Source organism: Bubalus kerabau, chromosome 10 (genome assembly GCF_029407905.1).
Source record: "Bubalus kerabau isolate K-KA32 ecotype Philippines breed swamp buffalo chromosome 10, PCC_UOA_SB_1v2, whole genome shotgun sequence".
NCBI classification, from domain to species: domain Eukaryota; kingdom Metazoa; phylum Chordata; class Mammalia; order Artiodactyla; family Bovidae; genus Bubalus; species Bubalus kerabau.
The window spans coordinates 107,924,225-107,944,600 of record NC_073633.1 but is presented as its reverse complement, the minus strand read 5'-3'; the positions used below and the strand labels follow the sequence as shown (position 1 = coordinate 107,944,600).

General features: G+C 39.9%; 1 protein-coding gene across 3 annotated transcripts in view; it reads right to left on the bottom strand.

The window, feature by feature from the left end:
- The window catches only part of GOLM2 (golgi membrane protein 2), an 86,064-nt gene that overhangs the window by 32,131 nt on the left and 33,557 nt on the right, over window positions 1-20,376 (bottom strand). For all 3 annotated transcript variants that reach the window (XM_055538936.1, XM_055538938.1, XM_055538939.1), the window contains exons 3-6: window positions 15,382-15,484; window positions 13,825-13,915; window positions 9,175-9,319; window positions 8,800-8,880 (exon numbers count right to left, since the gene is read on the bottom strand). In XM_055538936.1, the coding sequence (XP_055394911.1) occupies window positions 8,800-8,880; window positions 9,175-9,319; window positions 13,825-13,915; window positions 15,382-15,484 (420 nt within the window). The remainder of the gene's footprint in view (window positions 1-8,799; window positions 8,881-9,174; window positions 9,320-13,824; window positions 13,916-15,381; window positions 15,485-20,376) is intronic.

Sequence of the window (20,376 nt, the reverse complement as noted above, 5' to 3'; positions counted from 1 at the left end):
GACTAGAGATCTCTTCAGGAAAATTAGAGATACCAAGGGAACATTTCATGCAAAGATGGGCTCGATCAAGGACAGAAATGGTATGGACCTAACAGAAGCAGAAGATATTAAGAAGAGGTGGCAAGAATACACAGAAGAACTGTACAAAAAAGAGCTTCATGACCCAGATAATCACGATGGTGTGATCACTGACCTAGAGCCAGACATCCTGGAATGTGAAGTCAAGTGAGCCTTAGGAACCATCACTACGAACAAAGCTAGTGGAGGTGATGGAATTCCAGTAGAGCCATTTCAAATCCCGAAAGATGATGCTGTGAAAGTGCTGCACTCAATATGCCAGCAAATTTGGAAAACTCAGTAGTGGCCACAGGACTGGAAAAGGTCAGTTTTCACTCCAATCCCAAAGAAAGGCAATGCCAAAGAATGCTCAAACTACCACACAATTGCACTCATCTCACACACTAGTAAAGTGATGCTTAAAATTCTCCAAGCCAGGCTTCAGCAATACATGAACTGTGAACTTCCAGATGTTCAAGCTGGTTTTAGAAAAGCAGAGGAACCAGAGATCAAATTGCCAACATCCACTGGATCATGGAAAAAGCAAGAGAGTTCCAGAAAAACATCTATTTCTGCTTTATTGACTATGCCAAAGCCTTTGACTGTGTGGATCACAATAAACTGTGGGAAATTCTGAAAGAGATGGGAATACCAGACCACCTGACCTGCCTCTTGAGAAATCTGTATGCAGGTCAGGAAGCAACAGTTAGAATTGGACATAGAACAATAGACTGGTTCCAAAGAGGAAAAGGAGTACGTCAAGGCTGTATATCGTCACCCTGCTTATTTAACTTCTATGCAGAGTACATCATGAGAAACACTGGGCTGGAAGAAGCACAAGCTGGAATCAAGATTGCCGGGAGAAATATCAATAACCTCAGATATGCAGATGACACCACCCTTAGGGCAGAAAGTGAAGAGGAACTAAATAGCCTCTTGATGAAAGTGAAAAAGGATGGTGAAAAAGTTGGCTTAAAGCTCAACATTCAGAAAACTAAGATCATGGCATCCAGTCCCATCAATTCATGGCAAATAGATGGGGAAACAGTGGAAACAGTGTCAGACTTTATTTTTTGGGGCTCCAAAATCACTGCAGATGGTGACTGCGGCCATGAAATTAAAAGATGCTTACTCCTTGGAAGGAAAGTTATGACCAACCAAGACAGCATATTAAAAAGCAGAGACATCACTTTGTCAACAAAGGTCCATCTAGTCAAGGCTATGGTCATGTATGGATGTGAGAGTTGGGACTATAAAGACAGCTGAGTGCAGAAGAATTGATGTTTTTGAACTGTGGTGTTGGAGAAGACTCTTGAGAGTCCCTTGGACTGCAAGGAGAGCCAACCAGCCCATCCTAAAGGAGATCAGTCCTGGGTGTTCATTGGAAGGACTGATGTTGAAGCTGAACTCCAATACTTTGGCCACCTGATGCAAAGATCTGACTCATTGGAAAAGACCCTGATGCTGGGAAAGATTGAGGGCAGGAGGAGAAGAGGACGACAGAGGATGAGATGGTTGGATGCCATCACTGACTCAATGGACGTGGGTTTGGGTGGACTCCGGAAGTTGGTGATGGACAGGGAGGTCTGGTGTGCTGCGGTTCATGGGGTCGCAAAGAGTCAGACACGATTGAGCCACTGAACTGAACTGAATATGAATTTCTACTGCTACCCATGAGATAATAACTAATATTGGACTTATCCTCTCTCACATCCTGAACAATTCTTAATATAGACAAAATAGACAAGCCTACTGTTTTCAGGCACTGGACAACCAGCAGCATAAAACCAATCCTTGAAAGAAGGGATATACATGAGGTGAACAGTCTCAGTAAGCAGAGGAGGCAAACTGGGTTGCTGAGGTGGCTGGAATTTGTAGGAAAAAACACTACAGAGAAAGGAGTGGTGAGTGGTGAGATGGGGACAGAAATCTGCAGGGATACTCCCCTTGGGTCTCTGACCAAGGCCTGGGCCGTGACTACACACTGTGAGACTCTATCGGACCTAACACACAGTGCCTGCTGCATGGTTGAGAGCTGAACAAAAACTAACAGAGGTCACGGAGTGCTTGGAGCCAACCGGATCTCTGAGCCAGCCACAGTGCAGGGTCTTCACTGAGCATCAGACACATTCAAATGAGATGCTACAAGTCCTACTTTCAAAGTAGAGATCACAGCTCAGAGTGAAAGGCCATGTCCTCAAATAACAAAATCAACATTTACCTGCCCTTCTTCTCCTCTCAAATATCACTGTAATGATCTCTTTTTTTTTTCATGCTCTCTTTTTAATATTCTAAAAATATTTATTTTTTAAATAGATATTTTATAAAATTACCTTATGAAATTTTGAAACCAACATTCAAAACGTTTTGTAAAAAGGTTATGTAAGGGAAAGACACCTTTCTATCGCTGCCCTCCGTCTTCCACAGAAACAAACCCAATTACCAGTTTCGATCAGCACTAACCAATAGGATTTTCTGCAGTGATGGAAATGTCCCATACCCACGCTGATACAATAGCCAGGAGCCATGGCGACTGTTAACTACTTGACACGTGGCCAGTATGACCGAGGAAGTGAAAGTATAGTTTCACTCAGTTTAAGTAAACTAAAACACATTCAGTCGTGTCCGACTCTTTGCGACCCCATGGACTGTAGCCCACCAGGCTTCTCTGTCCGTGGGATTCTCCAGGCAAGAATCTTGGAGTGGGTTGCCATTTCTGCTATCTTCTCCAGCAGCTCTTCCCAACCCAGGGATCGAACCCAGGTCTCCCGCATTGTGGGCAGACACTTTAACCCCTGAGCCACCAGGGAAGCCCGTTACTCAGTTTACTGAATTTAAACAGGTACATGTGATCAGCGGCTAGTGTATTGGGCAGTGCAGATCTAGAGAATCCTCTGACCACCAGCAGTCTTCTAGGTTGGCTACACAATACAGTCACTTATGAAGCTGCATCTCACATCAAATCACAATAAACGTCTCTGGAGTGGGACTCAGACGTCGGTCATTACTTTTTTTTTTACCTTACCATGATTCCAGTGTATGGCCAAGGTAGGAGTCTTCTGTTCTAGAAAATCACTTATTTTTTAAATAGAGTAGCTCTACCTAAAGTCTAGTCAAGGCTATGGTTTTTCCAGTGGTCATGTATGGATGTGAGAGCTGGACTGTGAAGAAAGCTGAGCGCCACAGAATGATGCTTCTGAACTGTGGTGTTGGAGAAGACTCTTGAGAGTCCCTTGGACTGCAAGGAGATCCAACCAGTCCATTCTGAAGGAGATCAGCCCTGAGATTTCTTTGGAAGGAATGATGCTAAAGCTGAAACTCCAGGACTTTGGCCACCTCATGCAAAGAGTTGACTCATTTGAAAAGACTCTGATGCTGGAAGGGATTGGGGGCAGGAGGAGAAGGGGACGACAGAGGATGAGATGGCTGGATGGCATCACTGACTTGATGGACGTGAGTCTGAGTGAACTCCAGGAGTTGGTGATGGACAGGGAGGCCTAGCGTGCTGCGATTCATGGGGTCGCAAAGAGTCGAACACGACTGAGCGACTGAACTGAACTGAACTGAACTGACAAATCTCAGCATAGTGTATCTTCTATGTATATAGTGTGTCTGGAGAATAGATATCTGGGAAATAGATATCATAGTGTATCTGGGGAAAAGAGACAGGACTGGGATCTGGAGGGGACAAAGGGAGGCTTCAATTTATCAGTTATGTCTTTTTCCTTTAACAATAATACCAATAACAGAAATATCTGAAACAAATGTGGCAAGATGTTACATTATTTTTTTGTTTTTTAATTTTTAGAGGCAGTGGATACTTGACTATTCATTATATTATTCTCTATGTTTTTCTGTATGTTTGAAACGTTTCTAAATCTAAACTACAAAACTCCTGTAAAATCTTGTGACTAGCTCCAAACCAACATGAAAACCAAACCAAGCCCATTAAGATCTGGCTCCCTGCCTCTGGAAGCTGAGAGGCTGGAGCAGCAGGACTCACGCTGAGCACAGGCGCACGCGATTTCCCCGGGGCCGCTGCAGCGCTGCATCTCAGGGCGGCTCAGCGGTGCTCTGCTGTAGGCTCCAGTGCAGCCCCGGCTATCGTGAACAAAACCGCCACGAACACCTAAGAGTCGGTTTTAATTTACAAGGATGTGCTCTTTTCTCCACTTGCTCTGTGGGATTATTGCTCTGTAGTCATTAGGGACTCCACATACACACCAGAACTTGTACTGGTATAAAGAATTATTACATAGATTACTTCAGGGAGAAAAGACAATACTCAGTAAAAGGAGTGACAAGGAGATAAAAATATGTTTCTAATGATATAACAATCACGGCGATAACAGTGGCCGCTGGGACTGATAACATGCAGCACAGGCTGCACACCAGGCACTACTCTTGGTGGTGGTGGTTTAGCTGCTCAGTCGTGTCTGACTCCCTGCAACCCCATGGGCTGCAGCCGCCAGCCTCCTCCGTCTATGGGATTTCCCAGGCAAAAATACTGGAGTGGATTGCCATTTCCTTATGCAGGGGATCTTCCCAATCAAGGGATCGAACCTGTGTCTCCTGCTTGGCAGGGGGATTCTTTACCAAGCCTCTTGTGATGCTTTGCATTTAAGCCTCACATCCACCCCATGAGGTTGAGACTGTTACAACCCTATCTCATTGATAAGGATAAGGGCAAATAAATGGTCACATGCCTTTGAAAAGACAGAGCCAAGGGTTTGAAGCCAGCAGTTTGACTCTAGAGATCACTGCCCTGCCGCTAAGCATATTCTGGAAATTCAACCATACACATTCATTGGGACCTTGGATGTGCAAGGCATGAGCATATTGCATGCTCAAGGCACAAAGACACAGCACGGCTTTCCTTTGTGTTTGCTCTGACGGACTGTACGGCTCAGAGTTTCTTTTCACCAGTGACTGTATTAAAACAGTCTTTATACTCAAAATACTTCCGTAAAAGCACCAATAGTCCAGAGATTCAAAATTAATCCAGAAGACTTCTGGTTCCTGGGTCTGCATATAAGGAGCTTAGAAGTTGCCACTCTATCCTAACAACAAGGAAACAGCTAAAACAGGCTGAAAAATCAACAGCTCTTCTGGGTCCATAAGAAAGAGGAAGACACAGGGCAAATTGTTACCATCATATAAGAGAGACAGGCAAATACAGGGAGTCTTGGCTTACAGGAGAGACTAATGAACAGAAACTGCCACAGAAGCCAGTGCCAGGGCAGGGAAACCTGAACTGTACCTGGTTAATTGCCAGAGGTTCAGTATGGATAGCTCAGAGTTAAAACTCTAGGGGGCCCAGTCACAGAGGGGGCTCCCACAAAGTTAGGGAATTTACTCCAGGAGTTCAAGTAGATTCCCAGGTAAATAGCGGAGAAAACCCCCTGAGGGTTGGGGGAGGGCAAAAGGAAACAAAGCATTCTGTTCCTAATAAAGTCTGCCCTTTGCAGAAACCAGTTAAACAGCACCTAACTTGCTGGGGCATTATCAGAGTCTAAGTGACCTACCGAAGGAAAATACCCAACTCTAGCTCCCTCGAGCCACCCTGTCCCACCTGAGAGGGGAAGGAAAAAACTGAGAAGCACTTGTGAAGTTCAGAATCCAGAGGCACAGGCTCACTGAAAGGCTGAAAGCCAACCGCAGAACTAGAGAGTGCGTCCCCTCCCCACAGCTCACCAGCAGGGCTGCACCCCTGGCGTGTGTGTCACGCTGAGGCATCAAGAAAACCCACAAGGCACACTGAAAGGCACAGAATGCTCTGGACAGAGAGTGAGCTTCAGAACAGACACGGCAGGAATGGCGGGGCTATCAGCCCGGGAACGCAAAAGAACTGCAACTACAAGGCTAAGAACTCTATCAGATAAAGTAGACAGCATGCAAGAATAGATGGGCAATCAAAGTACAGAGATAGAAATCCTAGAAAGAATAAAAAAGAAATACTAGAGATCAAAAACACTGTAACAGAGATGAAGAATGCCTCTGATGGGATTATTAGTAGACTGGACAAAACTGAGGAAAGAAGCTCTGAGTTAAAGGATTTATTGATAGCATCCTCAAAAACAGAAAAGCAAACAGGACAAAGACTGGAAAAAAACAGAACCAAATACCTAAGACAACTATAAAAAGTGTAACGTATGTGTAATGAGAATACCAGAAGGAGAAGAGAGAAAAGCACAGAAGAAATATCTGACATATAATGACAGAATTTCTGCCAAATTAATGTCAAACACCAAACTACAGATCCAGGAAGTTCAGAGAACACAGAGCAAGATAAATGCCCAAACAAACAAACAAAAAGACTACTTCACAGCATATCATTTTCAAATTACAGAAAATCAAAGATAAAGAAAAACTAACCCACTGGTGCACTTTGGTGGGAACATCAACTGGCACAGCCACGCGGGAAACAGTGGCAGCTTCTCAACACCAAGAACAGAGCCACCTGGCGACCCCGCAGAGCGCCCCAGGGCGGACACACAAGCAGCAGAAGCGCTGACGTGAAAAGAGACAGGCACCCTAGTGTTCACAGAGGCATTATTCACAAGCGCCAAGATGCGGAAGCAACCTAATGTCCAAAACCAGATGATAGATAGAGAAGATGTGGTGCACGTGCGCGCGCACACGCGCGCACACACACACACACACACACACACAGGAATACTACTTAGCCGTGAAAAAGAATGAACTTTTGTCATTTGCAGCAACATGTATGGACTTGGAGGGCATTATGCTAAATGAAGTCAGACAGAGAAAGATAAATATTGGATGATATCACTTACATGTGGAATATAAAAATTACAACAAACTAGTGACTAAAACAAAAAAGAAGCAGAGAAGCAGACTCATAGATACAGAGAACACTCTAGTGGTCACCAGTGGGGAGAGAGAAGAAAGGGGGGCATACAAGGGTAGGTGGGAAAAGATAGCTATTTTATGGGATTATATGCAATCATGGGTGTGAAACTTTTGAAAATTATAAAGCACTATAGAATTTAAAGAACCTTTCATTTAATTTTTAAAAAGTAAGCAAAATATAAAGAGATTAATCAACCTAAACCTCAGTGAATCTAGGACTAGGGTAAGTACTGCAAAAATTCAGAAGAATACATGGTCCTTGCCCTCAATATTTCTTTAACATCTAAGCCAGTGGTTCTAAAACATTGGCAAAGACCAAAACCACCTGGAGAGCTTGTTAAAATGCAGACTGTTCGGCTGCATTCCAAGAATTTCTTATGCTGCCGTCTGGAATGGGACCTAAGAATGTGTATTTCTGTTAAATGAGTTCCTGGGTAAGGCTGGCACTGCGGGTCGAGAACCAACTTTAGGGATCACTGGATCGCTTCATGGCCCGACCAAAAACACGCTCACCCTACTCCTTATTTATAAACTCGTGTTCTTGCTCTTGCCCTGAACTTTACTTGGAGGGAATACACTGTGAACTGGCAACTCAAAAGAATACAGATATGAAAGAATTTGAGAAGATGGCGAAACTATGCAAAGGAAAGGACTAACTGCTTTTGCCTTAAGAGTCAAACATATTTGAACTTTTTCTTGATGACTCAGAGTTATTGATCATGATAGTCATGCTGTGCTCAAGCTACTTATGTTTATTAAAAGTATAAGTGGTTTATTTCTTTCAAGCTAAATGTTCCTAGATTGCAGTGTTGTTGATATTCATTCATTCATTTGGACCTCAGACACTCAGCAATTTCAGCCACAAACAATGAGCTATAACTACAGAAATAATCACGGAGATTGAAAAGGAATGAAAACAGCGAAGAAGAACCAAAGATATGCTGTTACTTCCTATTTTTCATAATAAACTGGAGTCAGCATGGAAGGGTATCTATGATAGCTAAGAAACAAACATAGAAATGGTAAGAAAAACAGAGAGACGTGAAAAAAATTGCATGGGATTAGGACAGCAGCAGTTATACAGACCAAACAGAAAGAAAGAAGCAGACATATTAATGAAGAGACATACACTGAACAGAAGTGGCCATAAGAGAAGGAAAAAAAAGTGAATAAGCTACTTAAATTGTAGGGTGATTAACTGAAAAGACATGCCAAGTCCTAAAAACCTATTTAAGGGTATTCTTCTGCCATATTAAAGCATACCAACAACACCACAATCTAGGAACATTTAGCCTGAAGGAAAGAAACCACATATACTTTTAGTAAGCGTAAGTAACATATACTTTTAGTAAGCATAAGTAACATATACTTTTAGTAAGCGTAAGTAACATATACTTTTAGTAAGCATAAGTAACATATACTTTTAGTAAGCATAAGTAACATATACTTTTAGTAAGCATAAGTAACATATACTTTTAGTAAGCATAAGTAACATATACTTTAGTAAGCGTAAGTAACATATACTTTTAGTAAGCGTAAGTAACATATACTTTTAGTAAGCATAAGTAAGCGTAAGTAGCTTGAACATATAGCATAACTGTCATGAGCAATAACTCTTGAGTCATCAAGAAAAAGTTCAAATATGTTTGACTCTTCAGGCAAAAACAAGTATTTTATACACTTTAGCAAAATTTTCCATAAAAATTATATCCAAAACAATTATATTCCGGGAATTAATAGGTAGGTAGTTAACTGAAAATAGTGGTCCCCAAGATATATATGACTTTTCTCAGGTGTTACTCAAAAAAACAACAGTCACATGAAAAATAAGATGATTGCTTCAGTTAAAATCTAGTAACTTTTACTTACCAACAGGAACATCTTCAGCTTTTGCAAGGTCATTCTCTTCTATTCCAGGCATGCCTGCATCACCACCTCGTTTGATTTGTTCTGCTCAAGTAACAAAAACAAATTCTGTATTTTTCCTTACATACAATGAAGGAATGTAACAATCAGTTTGTAAAGCAACGGGCCACATCGAATGAGTATCTATAAATCTTTCTATGGACATAGCTCTAACTCTATAGACTTTTTATTTTTTTCTTCTCTGTTAAAGGATCCAAATTTGAAACAGATACCTAAACATAATGGAAGAAAAATCAAACAATATTCCTTATGACTGAAAATGTTCACTTCAAAGTGAGAAGAAGTCAATCCCCTCTTAACACAAAATAATAGTAATACCTTTCCCATGTGGAATATGATGGCTTGAGGGTTCTTCATTCTTGCCTGCCCCGTTCTCAGCAACTTCTGGAATGTTTTTAGGCACTGCATGATTGTCCGTATCCAATTCATTTCCACCTTTTGATTCAAACTTGTGGGCCTCTTGCTGTGAGATTAAGATTTGCTAACAGTAAGTATTTTTCAGCTCAAAATGTTAAACTATTGACACAACTAAATATTAGTTGTGTTAACTAAATATTCTGAAACAGTTCATTTTTTTTGAAACACATACCATGGGTCCAAATTCCAAATACTTAATATTTTGAAACAGTTCATTTTATTAACTAAATGTTAATATTTAGTTAATATTAACTAAATATTATGAAATAGTTCATTTTTTTTACTAAATATTCTGAAATAAACTAAATATTCTGAAATACATACCATGAGTCCAAATTCCAAACACTTAAGAGATGTGGGATATAATATTATTTTTTTGTTCAGTTTTTATACCTAACATGAAGTCAAAGAATAAGTTTTTTTTTTTTTAAGTCTCTAATTACAACAAATGGCCTCAAATGTTAGGCAGAGGTAATGCCCTTTGGCTATGCTGAGGGAGTGACTCTGTCAGAAGACAGTCTTGCTGAGCACTGGCTGCAGAGGCCTGGGGGGAGCATGGGTTCTGTACGGCATGTTTTAACCAAGCAGGAGAGCAGACAGCAGGAGGCCGGCACCCAGGTACCCCCTCAAGTGGGATCGATGGCTGTCGACACTGTCAGGTTCTTCTCCAAGCAGAAACAGCAAGGTGGAAAACAGGCAAAGTCTTCCCAGGTGCACCGGCCACTCAAGCACAGGAAGGATGGCAGAACAGTACGCAAGCCAGTGCTCCCTGTAACCTACCTCACCTGACCATATCGCCTTCTGGGAAACTTGAATCTTCAGTTTATGATTGCTGCTGCTGCTGCTGCTGCTGCTAAGTCGCTTCAGTCGTTTCCGACTCTATGTGACCCCATAGATGGCAGCCCACCAGGCTCCCCCGTCCCTGGGGTGTTCCAGGCAAGAACACTGGAGTGGGTTGCCATTTCCTTCTCCAATGCATGAAAGTGAAAAGTTGAAGTGAAGTGGTCAGTCGTGTTCGACTCTTCGCGACCGCATGGACTGCAGCCTATCAGGCTCCTCCGTCCATGGGATTTTCCAGGCAACAGTACTGGAGTGGGGTGCAGGTTATGATTAAGCCTGATTCAATCCTGTGGGTCCCAGTTTTCTCTTAACTGGTTGAGCTGTCTCACGGAAAACTGGGAGAGGGACGGAATCAAGTACACATGCTTGGGTTGCCATATTAATATTTAATGCATAATAATATTAGCATTAAATGCTTTGCCAACTCTAAAACGCTATGCAATGTAATCACTGGTAACATTATAAAAAACAACAGTACTACAAGATCTACAGGAACTCCAGAAACACAGGAGCCAAACGGTAAGAATTTGTCATAATAAAGAAGAACAGGCACTTTGACCATCAAGTGTAGGTATTCCAGTGTACCAGGCAATACTTCTGCCATGTCTCCTAGTTTGCAACTTGTTTTCAAGCCTGTCCTCTAGTACAGATAAATGAACAGTTTTAAGGAAACCAAAATAAAACTGAGGCTTAAAGAAGTTATATAGTTTGTTCAAGATTAGAAAGCTGGAGAAGAATGGAAAGGGATTCAAACCATCTTTCTTACTCCCACAGGATTTGGGAACTTGATAAGCTATAGCCAATTTTCAGAGCTTAACTGCTGATGTGTGAAATGATAAACTGAAATTTCTGAACATATCGGTATAAAGGCCAAAGGTGAGAAAATCTGTGAGGTACACAACCTAAGCCGTCCTGCATCTCTGTGCATTTTTGCTATAATGCCACATTATAAGGCAACTTCCATAGTAAGTACTCCACAGCTTTATGATATGGATAAAGCAAAGAAACAAAACTTAAAAGTCAACAAACTACTCGTCCAAAATACTTCTCCGTTTAAAACAGTTAGCAAAGATATTGTCCTTTGATTCATTATTAATGCAATAGTTTTCTGTGAATGGACAATAATAAATACAATTAATAAAATAGGATGGGTTTCTAAATTCAATATTGTTGATTTGGTAAGGGGGCCACCTAGTTCTTTTTTAAATATAGTTTTTACTCTGAAATAATTTAAATTTATAGAAAAGTAATTACCAATCACTCAATTTCCCTTAGTGTTAACATCACATTAGCATGATACATTTGCAAAACTAAGAAAACAACATTAGTACATTATTAACTAAACTCCAGCCTTTATTTAGATTTCACTACTTTTTCCATTAAGGCCTTTTTCTGTTCCAGCATCCAATCCAGGATATTATACTGCATTTATTTAATTAATTTATTTACTTACATTTTTACTATATTACATTTAAATACTCAGGTCTTCTTAAGTCTCCTCTGTGCTCAGTCGTGTCCAACTTTTTGCGACCCCAGGGACTGTAACCTGCCAGGCACCTCTGTCCAGGGGATTTCCCAAGTAAGTATACTGGAGTGGACTGCCATTTCCTTCTCCAGGGGATCTTCCCAACCCAGGGACAGAACCTGCATCTTCCATGTGTCCTGTGTTGGCAGGAGGATTCTCTGCCACTGAGCCACCTGGGAAACCCAAGTCTCCTCTGGTCTGTGACAGTTCATCCTCCTTTGTGATAGCATGAAAGCGGTAAACAAATGGCTGTGGCTGTGTTCTAATTAATTGTATCTCTAGACATTAAGATTTCAGTTTCTTACAGCTTTCCCATGTCATAGAATATTCTTTTGATTTTTTTAACCATTTTTAAAATGCAATAACCACTTTTTTTGGCTGATGGGCAGTACGGGAAAAAAAGGCAGGAGGTCGCAGTTAGTTTGCTGACCCCCTACTTAGAGTAATTTCTAAGACAGGCATGTACTTGGTTAAAAAAAAATCCCTGAACACACTTTATGCTTGTTTCTTATAGCTTATAATGGATTTGTTCCTATGAAAAACAACTCAGATTTCACAGAATCAAGTCGTGGTAGGTGAAGGGTAGGAACTGAGGATGAGGAGCAGAACGAGGCGCTGGTGTGTCATCCTAGAAAGACGTTCTCTTAAGAGAACTTAAGGTTAAGCACCTCCATTTCTCTCCACCTTGTTCCATTTAGGGCAGCATAAGGGCAAAGAATGGGACAGGATATTAGTTAATTAACAATATAAAAATAGGCTAAAATAGAAGAGCAGAAAGAGAGAACTACACTTGCCAGGAGAAAGGAAAAAGCTGATATATGTGCTTCTTGGGAGAAGAGAACAAACTTATCCCATTATTTATATGATGGGCTCATAATACCACAGTTCCATCAGCAAGCCTCTGGTCCTCTTCCTTTTGTGTTCTATGCTGCTCCTGCTGCTAAGTCACTTCAGTTGTGTCCGACTCTGTGAGACCCCATAGATGGCAGCCCACCAGGCTCCCCCATCCCTGGGATTCTCTAGGCAAGAACACTGGAGTGGGTTGCCATTTCCTTCTCCAATGCATGAAAGTGAAAAGTCAAAGTGAAGTCGCTCAGTTGTGTCCGACTCGTAGCAACCCCATGGACTACAGCCTACCAGGCTCCTCTGTCCATGGGATTTTCCGGGCAAGAGTACTGGAGTGGGGTGCCATTGCCTTCTCCATTTGTGCTCTATAGGGTTGGTCAAAAAGCTTGCTCAGGTTTTTCTGTTAAGATCTTACAGAAAAAGCGAACAAACTTTTGGCCAAACCACTGCTATGCCCCTCTGCGCACGCAGGGTCCCGGCAGTGTCTGCTGGCTGCCCCGGGGCCTCAGCCCCACTAAGGCAGCTCACTTGTGCCTGCCATCTCCCCGTAACCTACCCCATGTCTCTGCAAGGAAGGCTGAAGACAGACAGCAGCTGTTTCACTTTATGGGTAAAAGAAAGATGCCCTCAATATCATGTTGCAAAATGGTGAAAAAACAGAGCACGAAAACCTGGTTTCCTGAGCTTCTAGTCCTTTAGGTGAGAGACTACCAGAGGCCAAGAAAAATACTTTTCACTATTCAATCTCTCTTTACTCTAAATCACAAGACTGTATACAAACTATAGCTAGTCAGACTAGACTACAGGGTGTGAAAAATGAATGTCCTCATGACTTGTAAATTTCAAATTCCTTCTATTTCTAGCAGGACTTCCATAATATTTATCTACTGGAACTGTATGACTTAAAAGAATCTGCCACCCCCAAAATATGAAAATAGTGGCTAGTATTTCATTTCTGTATTTTAAGAAAGGAATTAGAAACAACAAAGATTGATAAGTAAAAGTTTCTCAATTTTTTTTCCTATTTCTCAAAAGCGTAAAATACGAAGTAACTGATTTTTCAATAACATGATTATCCACTTACAAACTGAAAAATGAACAGCAAAAATTACTTTTAAAAGTCAGGCAAAAGTTATTTAGCTCAAAATTAGTTTTAAGAGCTGAGGTTATATTTTTGCAAATGTTTAATTTACTCAGTACTAAAGCCACTGAAGTCATTTTTAGAATTACATAGGCTAAAATACTTAAAAATATCATGTTTTATGACAAAAATACAAAATTTAACTTCTAAATTATAAGATTTATAACAAGAACATATTTTAAGTATTTTTAAAATTTACCTTTTGTTCCTGCAAAAACTGGTCTGCTAACTTTTTAATATTTTCTTCATGCTGAGCTCTTAACTCCTTGATCTGTTGTCCACACTGAAAACTAAATTAGAAAGTCATTCTTTTAGACTATACTATCTTGAGTTGATTCTCAAAGATGTTTAGAAGCTGAAAACATACATCTACATGGATAAAGCATTCAGTCAGCAGGAGAGTGGATAGGAGAGGACAAAGAGCAGGCATGAAAATAGCTCACAGTCAAAGTCCCTAAAATACCTGAATCTTTAATAGAGGACAAAAATATTGATAAAGCTAATTAAAAAACAGAAATTAGAAAGATGAATTTTTAAAAAGAAATTTTAAGCAGTTGCAGCAGATGAGTCATCAAACAGTACTGAGTTATCCAAAAAGTTCGTTTGGGTTTTTCTGTAAGATGTTATGAAAAACTCGAACTAACTTCTTAGCCAACCCAATACTTTCAACACAATAATAAAAGCCTAAACCATAAAAAGAGCAAGACCAGAAGAAACTAATAAAAAAGACAGAATGCAACCAGCAAGACAAAAGGTAAAGGCACAAACAGATAAAATTATGAATTTCAACTGGACAAGCAGGCAAAGAATAAAAAAAGATCATTCATGTAAAAAGAAACAAATAATAAATACATAGAAAAATGTTGCCTTCTACCATTTAAAATGCAAATTAAGCTTCCTATATGTATATATAGTACTTTCCTTATTCCTATACTAGTGAAATTAAGTTAGAATTATAAAAGTCAATGTTGGTGGGGCCACAGGGAAACATTTACAGTATAAATTAGTATAGTCATTTTACAAAGCAATTTTTATATATGTGATAAGATCAATAAACATTCTATCTCAGAAGTTCTGTATTTGAGAATATAATCAGTGAAATAACATAAGAGGAAAAAAAATCCTTTTGCACAAAGATTTTTGTAGTTGATAACCCTAACAGTGACAAAAGGAAAACCCCTACAGTGGTCCAGCACTTGGGAGAGAGTAAGCAAGCTGCAGCACGCTAATATACTGGGATACTTTATTACCTCTAAGTACGTCAATCTTTAATCCTAAAGATATACAGAAAATTACTGAACACTATTAGATTAAAAGACATATATGTAGTAGATGCATATTGACAACCTACAAGAGTAAGATGTCAGGAATGGATAAACACTTTAAAATATGTTGACTCTTTCTAATTTTTGGTATGCAGACCTAAAAAATACCTTTTACTCTAAAACTGATTTCTTACATGATTTTCTGTCTTACAATGTCTACAATGTCTTACAATGTCTACAAGGGTAGATTCAACGTGCCTTGTATGAGATATTTTCATGTTCTTCAAGCTATCAAAATAAAGTAGATTTCACAGACACATACAAAGACAATAGAAAAGGAATTTATTTATTTTTTTTAGAAAAGGAATTTAAAAGACTTAGTAAAATGAAAGAAGAGAAGAAAAACAGACTCCAGAAAGGAAGAAATGACTTGCCTGAATGCTGGACAAATATTCAAGATTCGTAAATACTTACTGCGTGCAGAGTCTTACCTCTCATATTCTAACCTCTTCACAAGGTAAGTATTGTTCTTCCTATAGTCTTGAAGTTGGTCTTCCTGTCGAAGAAACTCCTGACGAAGCTCAGCAAGTTGCTCTATCCACAAAACAGAAGCAAAACAAAAGCAAAGGAACGAAGTTTACGTACTCTGCTACTTCCTGTTAAGAAGGCATGGGATTTCTAAAATTATATACAGTTCTCTATTTATTCATACTCTCAAGAAGTTAAATTACATAACTAGTACCATATTTAACTGCCTTTCATCACATGTATGCACAATAAAATTTATTTTTACAACAAGACAGCCTCAGTGGCTTTCACATCAATCAGAAATATTTAAAAATTATACATCTTTACACATTATATAGACCATATGCTAAGTTGTGGAAACAGAACATGAAGAGCTGCCTATCTCTCTAAACCTAACTGCTTTACAAAAAGTAGGGGGGAAATCATATTTTTTAGATGTGTTGGCTATGGATGCAGAATTCATTTTAAAATCACATTTGATTCCCAACTTAGGTACCAATCTCTTTAGATCTGACTTCTAGTTCCGCTACTGAATTACATCCACATACACCAAAATTCCATTTCCAAAGCTTATAATCTCTGGACCAGAGCTAAAAGTTTTAGTTGTAATGAATAATATGAAATTTCAAACTGGATAGTAAATTAAAAGCTGAGCCAGATGCTCTTTTGTGAAATTTAATCTATAATCACTGGCCCCACATTTTCTAGAGTCACTCCATCTAATCCTACAAAAAAAAATTCAGCCAAGGAAGAGAAATGTCAGTTTCTTGAACAGAGGATAAAAAATTTGCCAACAGCCTTATCAGTTAAGCAAAAGCAGTAATTAAGAAAGTCTTAATTTTCATAAATGGGAACAGAGGTTTATTCTATATAAGCAACATCTACTTATTAAGACTAAAATATAATTTCTAACTATAATATGCCAATATTATAACATCTGCTTTTCACAGAAGGCTTAACAAATTAGTCTTGTTACTTTAAAGGCACCCAGAAATCCTTGTGATGTAAGTTGTTAAAAAGCAGGTATAAACATAAATTTATAGTATGAATATATCCATGTAAAAAAATAGACAAGAATAAAATTACATCAAAATGCTATCAGTGATTAAGCTTACTGGTGGGATTCTGAGCACATTTCTTTTCTCTATAACTTTTATTGTGGAATCATAACTACAGTAACAACAACAAATAAAAATGTTCAAGTTACATGAACGCTTGATGAGGTATATAAAGTTTAACAATACGCATGTAATAGCTATTGTGTAGGATTAATAATCAAATATGAAATGTAAATGACTTACATAAAATGCTTGTAGTTGATAATTATGCTTGCCTATTCAAGCCACATTTTTTATTATTTTTAAAATTTTAATTGAGATATAACACTATGTGAATTCAAGGCATACATGTTGATTTGATTCACTAACATATTGTAAAATGATTATCATCACATTAGCCAACACCTCCACTATCTCACATAATTACTACTTTGTTGTGTGTGGTGAGAACATTTAAGATCTACTCTTTCAGCAACTTCCAAGTATATAATACAGTATTGTTATAACACAATATTGTTAACTATAATCATCATAGATCACCAAACCGTACTCGTCTTGTAACTAACAGTTTGTACCCTTTAGCCAACGTCTCATTTTCCCCACACATCTCCCAAACCCTGGTAACCACCATTCTACTCCCTGTTTCTATGAGTTTAGTCAAGTCACAGTTTAAATTTCTCTACTTGCTCTATTAACTCTACAATATGCAAACATGGTTGATCTCTGTAGTTTTTCAGTCATTTCCCCTACCTCAGATAAAAGTAACAAATCTGAGGCCAGGGATCCATGAAACACATATTCAGCTTGTTAACTGCTCCCTGGTCCCACCTACTAAGAAGCAGAGGGCAAGAGGGAGCAGAACTCTGGCCTCAGCTATGGATGTTGATTCTAAAGAACAAAAAAGCCTCGTAGCTTATAGATAGACTTAGCCAGCAAAGATTCCAGAACTGAAAAGTTACTGCAATTAAAAAAAAAAAGTCAAACCAGTATAACCTCACAGTTACTAGGGTAATGGTTCTCAACTGCTGATCTACAGGAGCCCTTCAGGCTTCTTTTTCCTATACAGTAAACTCACTAAACAGCTAAGTTTACCTTCAGAATGAACATAAGGCAGGTATGATTTCAAGATTTGAAATTGGTTCTCTGCTTCCCCAAAATGCTTCTCACTAACAGTGTTTGAAATATCTTTATCAGGAAATAAAGTCTTCCATTTTTAAATGGAGATAAAAGGCTTAAAATTCAATTGACAAAAAAATAAAACAGTATGAATTTCAGTGCATGTAAAATACCAGGTTCTAAGGGTATGGTTTTTCCAGTGGTCATGTATGGATGTGAAAGTTGGACTGTGAAGAAAGCTGAGCACCGAAGAACTGATGCTTTTGAACTGTGGTGTTGGATAAGACTCTTGAGAGTCCCTTGTACTGAAAGGAGATCCAACCAGTCCATACTAAAGGGCATCAGTCCTGGGTGTTCATTGGAAGGACTGATGTTGAAGCTGAAACTCCAATACTTTGGCCACCTGATGCAGAGAGCTGACTCATTTGAAAAGACCCTGAAGCTGGGAAAGTTTGAAGGCAGGAAGAGAAGGAGACAACAGAGGATGAGATGGTTGGATGGCATCACCAACTCAATGGACATGGGTTTGGGTGACTCCGGGAGTTGGTGATGGTCAGGGAGGCCTGGCATGCTGTGGTCCATGGGGTCACAAAGAGTCGGACACGACTGAGCGACTGAACTGAACTGAACTGAACCTATTTGAATACAGGGCAAGGAATATAAAGCATGGAGCTGATTGGTGCTTTGAATAGTTAAAGACTTGAAAGGGGTAAAAGTGGAGCTGCCTGCGGGTCTGGTGGTTGGGGTTCTACAGTTTCACTGCTGTGGCCGGGTTCAGTCCCCGGTCAGGAAACTGATATCCCACAAGCCACACGGCAAGGCCAAAAAAGAGCGGGGGTGGGGTGGGGTATAAACAGATCAAAAAGCAAAAGTAAAGGTAAAAGTTTTCTGTATCACAGTTTTACTTTCAGCTGATTTGAACCCAAAGATACTCTGTCTAGTAGGCTGCTCAAGGTCAGCACAGCAGAATGCTCCGCGTAACTTAGAGGGCGTCAGACCCAAGGCCGACTGTCCAGCCGAGCAATGACAGCAACAGCAGGGCGTGCTGCAGAGGGCATGGCCATAATCCCGCCATTCAACTTCAAGAGATTAGGGATATGGTTGGGAAAGGGGTTGCCTAGGATGAGCTTTTACAGCCAAAAAAAAACCCCTTACTTTTCAAACATTTTTATTTCAAATTTTCTTTCAATAATAGGCATAAAAAAAGGGAAGTTAGTCTAAATATATCAATGTATACTAGGATGTTAATTTTCTTTCTCAGGTGCTAAAAACAACTCCAATCTTTTTATTTCCAAGAAAATATTAATTACCATAAGGGTTTATTTTTTTTTTAAGAATCTGATGTGTATTAACTCCAATATATCTGACATTAATGTCAATGAAAACAGGCAAATGTGGATTGTACTGTCAACTTGTCAAGAAGTTAGTTTCAGTAGAAATAGTTCCTAAGGTGCAAAAGTCACATTAATGAAACTCAATCTCAGGAGTCCCAGCTTCAGTAACTGCACTAAAGCCAAAAGTTGCACAGTTATGAGCTCAAATCAAATCTTTTTTCTTTGCTAAAGTCTATCACCTAAATTTCAAAACATCTCAGGATCTACTTCAACTGTGGATACACACAGTGTAATAAAGATTTTTACTCAGTAACATGGGCTGTCATTTTCTCTGACATATACAAGGAAAAGCCATAGTCTATTACTATTTAGTAAGAAATTACTCTGACGACAAGCAGAATCAGCACTGGCAGGGCGCCGCCTTCTGCACCATCCCGTGCACGCCTGTGAGCCAAAAAGAGGACAGCATGGCACAAACGCCACAGAGACAACTGTGGCCGCCCGGAAAGCGAGCTCCTAACAGAAAACCAAAGCTGTTCAAAATCGTAGACTGCACAACGTGAGCAGCCCCCGTGTTTGGGCTGTAATCCACCAAGGCTGCCTCCTAATGGTTTTGCTTGGTGAGGGACAAAGCTTGCATAAATTAGCCAGCGTAGGTTGGCTTCTTAAAGAGAGTGTTAACAATATATTACCTAATCCTACAGAGGTTCAAAATGGTTATAAAGAAAAATTTATGAAATCAGAGAGCAAGTACTACCCACATAGATAAATTTAGAGAAACTGCGTGCAAAGTTTTAAAATACGTAGTGTTGTAATCAAAGGGTATGAGGGAAAAGAGGGATGGTCCTTAGACCCCAAATTCCAAAGGCCAGGGATAGTGTGAAGTAACGCAAGCAGAGTATAGAGCTTGTTCTCTTTAACTATTATTTTTCATAAGAGCTTTAGACATCTCCTATCACTTCACCAACCCCAAATATTCACTGGAAGGACTGATGCTGAAGCTGAAGCTCTTACTTTGGCCACCTGATGTGAAGAGCCGACTCAGTGGGAAAAGACCCTGATGCTGGGAAACACTGAAGGCAAAAGGAGAAGAGGGCGGCAGATGGTCAGCATCACTGGCTCAGCGGACATGCCTCTCAGCAAACTCCAGGAGGCAGCGCAGGAGAGAGGAGCCTGCCGTGCCGCAGTCCACGGGGTCGTAAGGAGTCACACATGACTCAGCGACTGAATAACAACCACTTCATCAAAATGAAACAAAAAAAACTCTTCCTCTATCTAATCTACCTCCAGGCTCCCTGGCTTCTGTTCCAAGCTTCTTTGTTCCCCGGGTATCTAAAATATTGAGCTTGGGGGACCTGCCCGAAGCATTCCCAGAACTGAATGGATTATTTCAGGAGGCTGGACACAGTACAGAGGGATCACTCCTAACCCTTTCCCTGGTAATCTGACA